The 12,487-nt window shown below is 57.7% G+C and overlaps 1 protein-coding gene across 1 annotated transcript in view; it reads right to left on the bottom strand.

Annotated features, from left to right (window-relative positions):
* The window catches only part of PDE4C (phosphodiesterase 4C), an 8,920-nt gene extending 1,395 nt beyond the window's left edge, over positions 1 to 7,525 (bottom strand). The window contains exons 1-12 of the mRNA XM_007945469.1: positions 7,380 to 7,525; positions 4,631 to 4,822; positions 4,040 to 4,076; positions 3,887 to 3,960; positions 3,618 to 3,670; positions 3,194 to 3,306; positions 3,019 to 3,112; positions 2,152 to 2,315; positions 1,866 to 1,964; positions 1,280 to 1,444; positions 1,101 to 1,200; positions 668 to 822 (exon numbers count right to left, since the gene is read on the bottom strand). Coding sequence (XP_007943660.1) covers positions 668 to 822; positions 1,101 to 1,200; positions 1,280 to 1,444; positions 1,866 to 1,964; positions 2,152 to 2,315; positions 3,019 to 3,112; positions 3,194 to 3,306; positions 3,618 to 3,670; positions 3,887 to 3,960; positions 4,040 to 4,076; positions 4,631 to 4,822; positions 7,380 to 7,525 — 1,392 coding nt within the window. The remainder of the gene's footprint in view (positions 1 to 667; positions 823 to 1,100; positions 1,201 to 1,279; positions 1,445 to 1,865; positions 1,965 to 2,151; positions 2,316 to 3,018; positions 3,113 to 3,193; positions 3,307 to 3,617; positions 3,671 to 3,886; positions 3,961 to 4,039; positions 4,077 to 4,630; positions 4,823 to 7,379) is intronic.
* Between the last annotated feature and the right edge of the window lie 4,962 nt (positions 7,526 to 12,487).

Raw genomic sequence — 12,487 nt, forward strand, 5'->3', positions numbered from 1 at the left:
GACACAATGAGAGTCAGTGCAAACCCGGGACCCAGAACTATTTTGGTCATTGGCACAGGGCCTGCCCCAGAGTAAACCAGAACCTAACCCATGGCTGTAGAGTCAATTCGGACTCATGGCGACCCCATGTGCATCAGAGTAGAACTGTGCTCCATGGGGTTTTCAATAGCTGGTTTGTTGAAAGCAGACTGCCAGGCCTTTCTTCCGAGGCACTCCTGGGTAGACTTGAACTTCCAACCTTTCAGTTAGCAGCCTAGTACTTAATTGTTTGTGCCACCCAGGGACTCTGGGCACATGGTAGGTGGTCAATAAATGCTTGTTAAATGAATGTGTGAGCCATGAGGTCTCAAAATGCACAGGTATCCCCCCTACCTGAAAAATACCAAGCGGAGAGATGTGCTTTATATTCAGAAAAAGTTGCACCAGAAACCCCACAACCTCAGTTTCCACACTGCCTGCATATGAACTGCAGCCAGGATTTGAGGAGCAGGACCAAGGGCCTGGCCACTCCCACCCAGGGCTTGTATGGCTACTGCCCTGTTTTATAGCAGGAAGCTAAATAAGGCCCAGAAAGGAGACATGCCCAGACCTGACAGAACCCCCAGCCATGCCAAGGTCACCCCACCCCTCTATGTGCAGATGGCAAGAAAGTCCTGCATTCTCTCACCATGTCGATGACCATCCTGCGCAAGCTTAGCCTTTGCTTGGGGCTGAGGTTCTGGAAGATGTCACAGTTCTCCGTCTGCAGTAGCTTGAAGCCCACAGCCAGGTGGTGGTTCTCCAGCACGGAGGCGTCATTATACATGAGGGCAAGCTCGGAGTCTGTGGGGGAGGCTGGAGTCTTGAGACCCACCCACCTAATCCACACACCCAAAGGCAGGTTTTGGGAAGTCCTGGCAAACTCCTACACATGCACTGAAGCCCTAACTCAAATGCCTCCTCCTCTAGAAGATTTCCAGGATCCTTTCGCTCCCTTTGGCCCTGCTTTGACTCAGTGGAGCTGGGGGTGTCTGTATTTGGCTTTGCCTCCCTGGGTTGTTTTTTTTTTTTTTTTTTTTAGGTCTAAGGCAGAGCAGAGTAGGGCAGGGCCCCTGACTCACTAGTGTTGATCAGAAATTGGTTGGAGACTCCAGGATGGTCCACATCATGAATGGCACTTGCAAAGATGGCAGCCAGGATTTCCAGGTCTGAGAACACGGCCTGGGTGGACACAAGGCACAAGAGGTAAGGGGTAGGCTCTGTGAGGCAGCCTGGCCACTGGCACCTGGCAGGGCTGTACCTCGAGGGCAGGTGTGGCCAGCAGAACATGTGTGGACTGAGCTACGTCAGCAGCATGGAGACTGTTGTGGTAGGCCGCGTCAGCGTGGTAGTGGCCCTCCAGCGTCAGCAGGTAGGTGAGCAGTGTGTTGGCTGGGATCTGGAATGTCTTAAGCAGGTTCCGCTCCTGGTTCATTACAAGCCCTTGGTCAGGGCCTTGCCCTTGGGGTGGTGGCACACACTGTTCCCACTCCTTTCCTTCTGAACTTCTGTCCTTCCCTCAAACACATCCTCCTCCAGGATGCCCTCCTGCTTTTCCTCAGTCCCTGTCCTTCTCCTCTGGCTCAAACCTCACCCCACAAGACTAGGGGTGTCTGTGTCTAGCTGTTCCCTCCAAACTGTTTCTTCAGTGCCAGTTCCAGGGCTGAGGTTTGTTGATAAAGCAATTTTTCAACTTAGCAAACTCCTATTCACCCTTCAAAACTCTGTTCAGATAACCCTATTGACAAGTGTCAGGGAGGAATGATTGAAGACTGATTGACCCCTGAGTAGGAAGAGGTGAAGAAAACTCCAGGGATCCTATTGGAAGTCAAGGACAGGGCAGGTACCTGAAAAATACTGAACATGATGACTGTGAGGGGCCGGTTCCCGCTTAGTTCTGCCACCTTAAACACGTCAAGCCCCCACTTGTTAGTGTCCTCCAGCTCCTAAAATGGGAACAGCTGGAGTTTAACCCCAACCACCTTCCCCTGACCCTGGAGCCTCAAGCCCCAAGGGTCCCGCATTAAGCCCCACCTGCCCAGTATGCAAGTGGGCAAACTGAGGCCCAATGTAGGGCATCTGAATGGAGCCAGACCTGGAACCTGGATCTTGCGGTTTCCTTTGGAGGCTCACCTTGGCCAATTGTCCCTCCTGGTCAGTCTGGATGCCAAAGCGAGGGACAGTGGCAGTGGAGAGGCTGGCACTGGGAGAAAGCTCACGTAGGCCGCTGATCTGGGACATGGGCCGTGACAGCTCTGCAGGAGCCACACTGGGCAACTCCACCTCCGTCTCATGGTCTGTAGGTGGGGCAGAGCGGATTTGTCTTCTAGGACTGTCCTAATCTGGCCTCAGGTCCTGGGCCTGGACAAGCCTCAGGAAGAACCTATTTCCTTTTTTACCTGGACCAAAGTAAACTCAGCAAATCTCCCATCTGGCTTGTAACTACCCTTTTCTCCCAGTCACAGCCTATTTCAGTGACCCCTTCTGCGGAGCATGGCCCCTGGGCACTTGAGGCTCAGCATCTTTCCCCAAATTATCCTTTCCTACCCTAAGCTGAGCAATCCTTCTTCCGTAGTGATACTGCCTCGGAAACCCAAGGAGGGGTCGCTATGAGTCGGGGCCGACTCGACGGCACATAACAACAACAACAACAACCCTAAGCTGAAGAGCCACATGTCTGGTATCCTCCATCCCTTCATGACAAACTTCTATTCATGCTTCAAAACCCTGGTTTTAATGTCCTCCCCTGCTAGAAGTTCCACCCATTCCTCCCTCTGACCCAGCTCTGACCTGTGGGGTCCCCTTCTCTGTCTCCCCCAGGGCTTCCTCAAGGGCCAGACCCAGAACAGAGGCCTGTTAGGGGCCTTGACATCCCTTGAAAAGTTCGTAATGAGCTTTCTTCCTAGTCTGCCCTTTTCTTCCTTCATCCTACCTCTACACCATTGTCCAGACAGTGCCCCCCCGCCACAGTGACCCCCCCCCCCCCCCGCCACAGCTCACCCAGGAAGGTCCGGGAGATGAACTCGGACACCTGGTTCCCAGAGCGACTAGTTTCTGACAGGTGGCTCAACTCTCGGTTCAGCATCCTCTTGAACTGCAGGGAAGGTGTGGACAGTGAGGACAGGAGCGCTGTGGGCAGAGGCAGGGGGCCCCTAGGCTGTCTGGCCGCCCTCACCTTGTTGGAGGCCATCTCCCCCACTGAATGCCTTGTCTGCAGTGTCTCCAGCTGGTCCAGGCACCAGTCTAACTCGTCCAGCGTCTCCAATGCCAGCTTCTGCCCATTGTCCTCTGGGGAGCCAGGGGGTCAGGGGCCCACCCAGAAGCCCCACTCCCAATGCAGGGACACCCGTGCCATGGCACTTTGTACCCAGGAGTCTTCTCCTGGAGCTACTCAGGACACCAAGATCCAAACTCGACATCTGTCGCCAAGTGGCTCTGTCTCCGCCCCTCCCTGGGCTTCAGCCTTCCCATCTGCAATATGGGCGTGGGGAGCTCCATCCCCGAGGGTGAATTTTTAGGGTTACATTTAAGGCTGAGCTGGGGAAGTCTCCAGGGAAAGGAAATTCACGGACGGGGTGGGGGAGGGGGGCACGTGTTACCTGTGGGTGGAGGGGGCTGACTGCCGGATGGAGGGTTCCCGCCGGATGTCCATCTGTGGGACAGTTGGCTCAGGGCTGGCAGGACCGCACCTGTCTAGCCCCGCCCCTCCAGACCTAGCCCTTCAACGCGCCCCACCCCGATGCGCCAGAATCCCAGCTCCGCCCCTGCCACGCCTCCATTTTTTTTTTTTGAGCAGTCGGTCCGCCCCGCGTACCTGGCGACCCGGTACCTGGCGGCCCCGCCCCTCTCTTCCCGGTCCCGCGCGTACTTGCCCACCCCGCGGCCCTGCAGGAGGGCGAAGGCCGCCACGTTGCTCCGAACCGTTTGCAGACTGGCCAGGACCTGGCGAGAGGAGGCGATCAGCACCAGGGAGGGAGGAGTCAGCTCCGCCGGCGCGGCTTACGGAGAGGTGGACACCCACCTGGGCAAAGGGCGTCACAATCAGGTCCTCGGCGTGGCTGCGGGGAAATAGACGTTCACGGAAGGCAGCAGGGAGGACATTTCCCACATGTATCCACTTTTCAACTTCTACCCACACCATGCCATGTGGTAAGGGGACACTCCCCTCAGGACTCCCCCTCTGGGTACCCACTGGTCCCTGGGTTACCTCAGCGGCCTCTCCCCTCTGACTCCGTTTATCTCCATCTCAAAATGGGGAAATTGAGTCCCAGCTGCAGCATGGACAGTAGAGCCAAGGCAGAAATGATTGTATTTCCCTTTTCATTGTGGCTACCAGGAAGCTCAAATTGTTTGTTCATTTGCCGTTTATTGGCCTTAATACACCTGACACCTAGTCTCCCTCACCTCCACCCCAGTCTAAAGCTGAGCACAGAGGGTCACCTAGGATCATTCACTGAATGACTGGCTGAATAAGTGAGTTACCTGCCTGGCAAACTCCTATGCAAACTTCAAAGTCCAGATCAAGTGGCCACTTGAGGGAGGGTTGCTGAATAAAGGTATAAAGGAAGGAAGGAGGGACAAAGGGAAGGCATCCCACCAGCCCAAGACTCACAGGTCACTGGCCACGGAGGAGTTCCTGGACATAGCTTTGGGCGAGAACTCGAAGTCACTGTCTGAGCGGTACAGGAAGGATTCCCGCCGTTGGCTGTGTGTGGCAGAGGTCTGGCCTGCCCTGCCCAGGCCTGAGCTGGTCTGAGAGGCCAGAGCACTCCTCCCGCCTGAAAGCCCATTTTCCAGGTCAAAGCTGGAGGGAGAGGAAACGTGATCAGAGTCAAGGGTCCCTGACAGTCGAGGTCCACATTCTCCCTGGGGCTTGGGGGTGTGAGCCAGGCTTGTCTACTTGAGGTCCCCACGCCTGAAGGCAGGAACTGGGCACCGGTGTTACAAAGGAGGAAACTGAGGCCCAGGCTGGGCGACCAACTCCTGGGGAGACTCCAGTCCTGCCTGGCCCCATGGGCTCCAGAGACCCTAATGCTGGGGAGAGGCCCCACCCTTAGGAACCTAACCCCGCCCATAGACTACTGGTCACGCCCCTAAACCATATGGCCACGCCCCCAATCAGCCAGGATACGCCCTCAGCTCACAACGTTGCTTCCCTGCGGTGTGCTCTGCCTGGAGCCTCCTAGTCACTCATCCTGTAGGGTCCCGAGGTCCCCTTCTCTGATCTATCCCCCCCTCCAGCTCTCCCAGTCCTGTCCTTCGGTCCAGCCACATCCTGATTAGGCACGGGGATCTATGCCCCACCCCTTCCCCCCGCCCTGGGGTCAGAGATTAGAGAAAGGGTGGAGAGGGTGGGCCAAGGGCAGTGATGTAGGGAGCGGGGTGGCCAGACAGGCGGGGCTGACTGTGGGTCACGGCCTTTTGAGGAGGTTGGCGGAAGAGGCAGAGAGCGAGAGACATCAGGGGCCGTCCAGGACTCGGCCTTTCTGACCAAGGGTCCCCTACCCTTGACCTGTGAGTCAAAGGTCACCCGGCCCTGTAGCTGAGTCGGTGTCAGCTCTGCGCAGGCCTAGGTTCAGGCAGCTTCGGGCAACTTCGGGTGAGTTCGGACTTCTCCGGCTAACTCCGCTCTTCTCAGGAGACTTAGAGCAGGTCTGCGTGGCGCTCAGGAGAGGTCGGGCGTATTCGGCTACGTCCGGCCGCGCTCGGGTGAATTCGGATGTGCTAGGCTGAGCTTGGCCTTACTCCGCCGGTCCCTCGGGTTCTGCGGCTGAGATCCCTTCACCGCTGGAGTGATTCCAAGGCCCTGCTCTTTGACATCAAGGAACCGGGCTTCTTAACCCTTCCCTGCCTGGACTGGGGGGAGGGGCGCCGCGGACCTGGAGACGCCGTTAGAGGCGGACTAGAGGCTGCGGATACCCCCAGACGCTGTCCCCCCTAGAGGAGGTCTGGAAGTGGCGACCCTCTACTCCTCTTTTGCCCCTTCCAAAGGCTTCTGGAAAAGCGCACCTATGGTCAAATGGGGAAACTGAGGCCGGAGCGCTCTCAGAGTCCTGAGTTCGAATCCACATCCCAGGCGCAGAGGGTTAAGGAGCCTGAGCTGGGGTTTTCTGTGGGCGGAGGGAACTGTTTTTCTTTCTGCTCTAAACTTAGCCCGGAGCGGCGGGGTCAGGCCCGAGGTTCCATGACGCGGGCTGCGCGGGGTGAGGTCTCTGGCGCGGGGCTGTGGGAACGGCGCGGCTGTCCATTGATCAGACAAGTAAACTGAGGCACGGAGGTGCCTCGGAGGTCCGGAGCCACACAGCTGGGCTCGAGGCCTGCCTGCGACAGACCCGCTACCCCGAGCCTCACTTTTTGGGGTATCTGGGATCGCTCCCTAGATGCCCTTACACGCTCCCTGGAGCCCTCCCGAGGGACCTTCTCTAGGGCCAGAGACTCCTCTGCCGGGCTGAGATGGCGTCACCAGGGACCACAATCACGCCCCCTGACCCCAGTTCAGTCACTGTCTGGCCAGTTGAATTTGAAGAAATGATCTTATGTCTCTGAGCCTCAGGTTGACGGACTTTGAAATGGGTACAAATGCAGCGCGAACCGAAAGCTTGGGATTCGCCCATGGTGGGCTCCTAAAGCCCCAACTCCACCCCAGCCTCACCGCAGCCCCAGGTCACAGCCCCTTCCTACAGGGCCGGAATATGAACCCAGAGCAATGGATGGAGTCAGGACCTAACTCTAACTCTAACCTAACCCTTACTCTAACCTCTAAGGCTTATTTTACCCACTAACCCTTACCCTAACCCCTTATCCATTCCTAACCCTAACGCTTAACCCTAACCCCTACAACCTAGACTCCAATCCTTAATCCCTTAACCCCAACCCCTAACCTCAATCCTGCTTCCTAACCCCGAAGGACTGCCAGGAGTGGGCGCCCACACTGGTGAACACAGCCCAGACGCGCACGGCGCACGTGCTCTTAGGGCTCCTGCCCTAAAGACCCTATTAAATCAGGCCTTCTCCGGGGACACGGAGGGCTCAGTGTGAAGCCCCTAGCCATCTTGTTGCTGGTCCAGGACAGATGGTGGGAGATGGGGAAAACAAGAGGACGGTCACTCCCCCACGTAGACTGTGAGGGCTGGGAGAGGCCATGACCTCTGAGCCTGCTCCCGACCACAGAAGAGGACAGACAGACAGCGGGTCCCAGGGGCACATCCAGGGGCACTTGGAGGGAAACAGAGAAAGGGAGGGAGACAGAGACAGGGCAGCAGAGAGATACAGAGAAAGGGAGCGAGGGCGGTGAGGCCATACCCCAACCGATTGTTCCAGCCCCTGGCCTTCCACCCGGTACCAGCCCCATCCCGCCTCACCACAGCGGATGGGCCACAGTGAAGCGACGCTGCAGGCGGATGCTCTGGTTCGCCAAGAGCTTCCTGAAGAGGCCGGGAGAGCTGCGCGGGGAGCCCCGAGGAGAGCCAGGCGCCGTGCCCGGGGCGGGAGCGGGGGACCCCTGCATCACTGAGACCTGGCGGCGGCTGGACTGCACCGGGCTGCGCGGGGACCTTTTCTGGACGGCTGCGGGGGCGGGGCCTGGCGGGGACAGGACCGAGGGCGCACCCGCTCCGCCTCATGGCTGCAGCTCCTAAAACCCTTTTCGGCGTGGACAAATGGGGAAACTGAGGCACGCCGCGGCGCGCGAATCTCTGCGCTCCCTCTTTAGAGGGCGGCCCCGCGGGGCTCAAACGCTGGCTCGTGGGCCTCGTCAGCCTCTTCACTTCCCCCTGTCTGCACTTCCCCCATTATCGCCACCCGCGGGACTGAGAACTCAGCCGGCAGTTAACAGTGAGATGCGGAAGTCAGCCGACTGAGGCGCGTAAGGAAACCGCCGCCCTGTCCTCCGTGACGGGCAGGGCCGCAGGCGAGGGCGTTTGTGGGGGGGCTGCTCAGATCTCACGCGGTGTTTCCAACCCCTCTGCCCCTTTTCCAAGTGGAACCAGTGAGGCGCAGGGCCAGGAGGGGCTGCCCAGAAACTATGAGCACTTAATCCTTTGCCAGGTGGGGAAACCGAGGCTTGGAGAGGTGTTCAGAGGCGGGAACATTCATAGCAAGGCAGCGGGGCTGGGACCCAGCTCACCCCTCTCCCAGCGCCCCACCCCCGCCGCCCCCCTCAGTCCCCGCATGACCCTCCACCTGCTGTGACATTCCCCAGGCCTTGTCTCTGGATTGTCTCGCTACCTCTCCGGCTGTCTTCGCTAGACAAACATCCGCACTCCACCCTGGTCAGGCCTTCCGTCCTGGGAAGCCTCATCTGCCTGCCCTCCACCCGGAAAGGACACAGCAGGCCTAGAAAGGGTGGGAGTCTGGTGCCCCAGGAGTTTTGGGAGGGCCGTGCCAGGCACCTTAGCTCTCAGCTGGGGTCAGCTTGGCCCATTCCCATTTTACTGGGGAAGACGGAGTCAGTCAAGATGTCACACACCAGGATGGGCCCAGGCTCTTCTGTCACAAGTGGAGGAAATTGAGGCTCAGCGAGACCAGGCCTCCCAGCTGAGGCCTTAAGGAAGGCTCTAGGCCAACTGAGTCCTCTGCTGTGGGATGAGTCTCTGGCCCAGGCTGCATCTTGGGGAGTTCACTTGTTTTGGGGTCCCCAGACAATTGCTTTGGGCCCCTCTTTCTGGAGATGGGCTCACACTGCTGGCAATCAGGGAGAATCCGAGACGCAACTCAGGGTCACCCCAGGAGGAACCCTCATCTTCCCCAGATCTTCTACCCACACGAAGGTGAGAAACATTATTCCCAGTTTACAGATGAGAAGAAGCCACCGAGAGGGTTCACACAGCCCAGGAGGATGGGCTGCCAGGGGTCCGGCCAGGGCCTCCATCCCACCGCCCTGGCTTGCAACCAGTCACCTGATGGGAACAAGACCTTGTTGTCCCCAAAACAAAAGTCCTGCCTGTCACTGCTGAGGCTGAACCTAATTATGGACAGTCCCCAGGAGACTGAAGCCACCAGGACAGGCCTGATGGAGACAACAGAGCTAGGATCTGAGAAGCCTCAAGACAACCCCAGCCCTGTGGGGGAGGCTGACATGGTCCCATGCTCCCAAGGAGAAACTGAGGCACAGAGCCATTCAGCCACTTGCCTGTAGTTCCAGATGTTAAATGGGAGATTAGGAGGCAACATGAGAGGAGTGAGTGTGGCCAGCGCTGGCGCTGAGCCCCAAGCTTTGCATGTGGAAGCCATCTGGTTTTCCAAACAACCTTACAGGGTGGGTACTGTTTGTGTCCTGGTTTTGCAGATGGGATCCCTGAGTGACACAAGCAGCTTGTGACCAGCTGCTAACCTAAAAGTGGGTGGTTCAAACCCACCCAGCGATGCTAGGAAAGAAAGGCCTGGAAATCCTGCACCATAAAGATTACACCCAATAAAAGCCTATGGAACAATTCTCTGTCCCACGTGGGGTGGGCATGAGTCAGAATCCACTTGATGGCAGCAAGGTTCTTTGTTTGTTTGCAGATGGTGAGATGGAGGCATGGGGAGGCATGATCGCCTGCTTGAGCCACACAGCCACGAGGGATAGGGCTGGGACATTCGAGCCTGGGCCCCTCAGACTGCGTCCTTCCCCACTTAATGTGTTAGCTGGCTTTCTCCTCCACACTCTCAGAGACTGCACTGTTAACATCAATATTTCACTAATTGTTTTAATACGAATGTCTCATTAATAGATTGCATCGTAAATATTTTAGTAACAGTCTTAACAGTAACATGGTGCTAGTTGTTTTTTTGGATGGAGAAACTGAGTCACAGAGAGGGGAAGCCACAGAGCTGGACTCGGCAGCTGAGGCCCAGCCAGCCTGCCCCTGGGAGACCCTGAGCCCCACCAAGAAAGGAGCCAGGGCTGAAAGAGAGGTAGACAGGAACTCCCATCCTGACTCTGTGGCTGCTGTGCTGTATGACCCAGGGAGTGCCCGTCCCGCTCTGGGCACTCTGGGCCTGAATTCCCCTCATTTGAGTCTCTTGCAGAGCAGGCATTTTTCCTTCCTGCCACCAGGTGGCGCCAGCAACAACAAAGGTGGGTATTGTTATGCCCCATTCTACAGAGGAAGAAACTGAAGCCCTGAGAGGAGAGATGGCTTGCCCAAGTCCACGTGGAGGGTTGGACAGAGTGAGGAGGGCTGAGTCGTTGCTCCCATTCAGATGTGGAGAAGCTCACCTCCCCTACTCCAGAACCTCCCATGACTCCCCATGGTCTCTGGGTTTAAATCCATGCCTCACCTTGTGACTCAGCCTCCCCACCTCTTCTCCCACTGCCACTCCTTTGCTCTCTTTGCTCCAGCCCCACCCCTACCTCCCTGTGGTTCCTTCAGGCTTCCTCCCACCCCATAGCCCTTGCTCGAATTCTCTTCTCCTGGCTAAATATAAATCCTCACTTTCAGATCTCCACTCCAGTGCCGTTCCCTCCAGAAAGCCCTCCTAGACCAGTCAGTTAAACCCTCTCAGTGCCCCCTCTCATCGTGGGAACAATTTCGTGTTGATTGTTGTAACTAGGATCCTGTCCACCTCTCCCACCAGTCTGTGAGGGCAACACCACGTCTACTTTGCTCCCTCCTGTTTTCTTTGTGCCCAGCACACAGTAGGTGCTCTGTAAGTGTGTGTGGAATGAGAGAGGCCAGCCTACCATGCACAGATGGCCCAAGACAGATGCTTGGACCCTCCCAGACCTATGCAATCTGCCCAGGATGGAGGCAGAGTGGGACACAGTCTCACCAGGGTCCGCCTGGACAGGAACACAATGTTCATGGCCAAATGTAAGATGTGCACGTTCATGTTTGCTTCTCACAGTCACTGCACACAGCAGGCGGTGGTGGGGCCTGGCCTCTAACTCAAGTTTGCCCATAGGCTGAAACCCAACACCATCCCTAGCGCATGCATGTGTGGGAGGGACACATGCACACACATGCACGTGGATGCACCCTCACAGGGACACACACTCGCCACTCCAGCCTCCCAGAACCACGCGGGGTCTCCTCCCAGCGGCCTGAACCAAATCTGTTTGTTCTTTCCTGAAGATGGAAAATCATGACTCACCAGGAGGGGAGAGGGCTGGAGGAGCCTGGGGGGGGGGGCGGCAAAGGGCCTGTCAGGTCACCTGGGCACTGTTCCAACTGCACGGCACCCTGGGAGCCCCTCTGCCCAAACCACCTACCAGGGCTGTGAAAGCTGGATGGCAAGACTTCAGACAGGTTTGTTGATCACATAAGAATACAGTGGCCCTGGGAGGCTGAGACCAAGGAAGGATGGGAGAGGGGAGCAAGGTCTAGAGGGGGAAGTGACACACCCAAGGTCACTGGAATCCAGGACTCCAGGTCTGGCTTAAATTGGTTCCCCATTTCCATCCAAGGAGGGGCCCTGTCCTGGACCCTGTCTGGCTCTCGAGCCCTCACCGACACCTGGAGACTCCCCACATCTGCCCCTTCCTTGCAGCCCATGTCTCTTTGCTGTGTGTTTTCTCTGCCTAAGTCTCATCCCCTCCCTTCCCCAATTTGTAAGATGCAGGAGTATCCCCTCCCCCCATCCTTCCTGCTTTTCCACTCCCTGCCCATTCTTTCTCATGTGGAAGAAACATCCCATGTTTCAGTTCCCCAAGGGGCTTTCCCTCCTCTTACCACAAGTGCTGTATGGAGGACAGGGAAGTGTAGGGGAGGGAAGTGTAAGGGAGGGGAGAGTGGAGGAAGGGAGGGTGGCGGTGGTAGGAAAGCTCCGCCTTCAGCACCGTGGACAGCCTGGACCCCAGCCCTCTCATATCCCCACCCAGGATCACCCCAGATGTTCACAGTGTCTATGATCCCCTACAAACACTCGTGAGCAGTCTAGGGTCTGAGAGACCTTGGGACACCCAACTCGGTCAGCAGGAGGGCAGTCCCACCCAGCAACACGTGGGCGCGCGCGCGCTCACACACACACAGACACACAGACACACACGACAGGTCCACAACTGTGAGGGACAAAAGTGAGATTATACACAGGTAGAAACATGAGGCGCACACCCAAACACACCTGGTCACCCCCAGAGGTGCAGCCGCCTGTGGATATTTACACACACGGTCACAACTACGCACACATACTCAGAACCAACCACACCTGGGCACCCTTGGGTCGCACCAACTCACAAACCGCCATGGCCCCACCCCACCGCGAACCTGCCCTTTCCTCCAAAGCAGCGGCCTCAGCACAGGCAGCCCCCGCCCCCCGCAAGCCAGGACCCTCCCCAGCTCCCGCCAGGCCCCGCGCGCCCCTCCCCCATGCTCCCTACCGCCTGGGGGAGGAGGTGGGCCAGGAACGCCGCGACTTCTCCAGCCCCGGCCGCGGACTCTGGTACGGTTCACGGCGGTGCGCGGACTTGTCCGGGTCGGAATGGAAGCGCTGTTGGATGCAGATGGGGCGACGAGGCTGCCGCCACAGGTGCTTCGGGGGCCTGGCT

The sequence above is a fragment of the Orycteropus afer genome, unplaced genomic scaffold (genome assembly GCF_000298275.1).
Source record: "Orycteropus afer afer isolate SDZICR_OR568_19922 unplaced genomic scaffold, OryAfe1.0 scaffold00136, whole genome shotgun sequence".
Classification (NCBI taxonomy): domain Eukaryota; kingdom Metazoa; phylum Chordata; class Mammalia; order Tubulidentata; family Orycteropodidae; genus Orycteropus; species Orycteropus afer.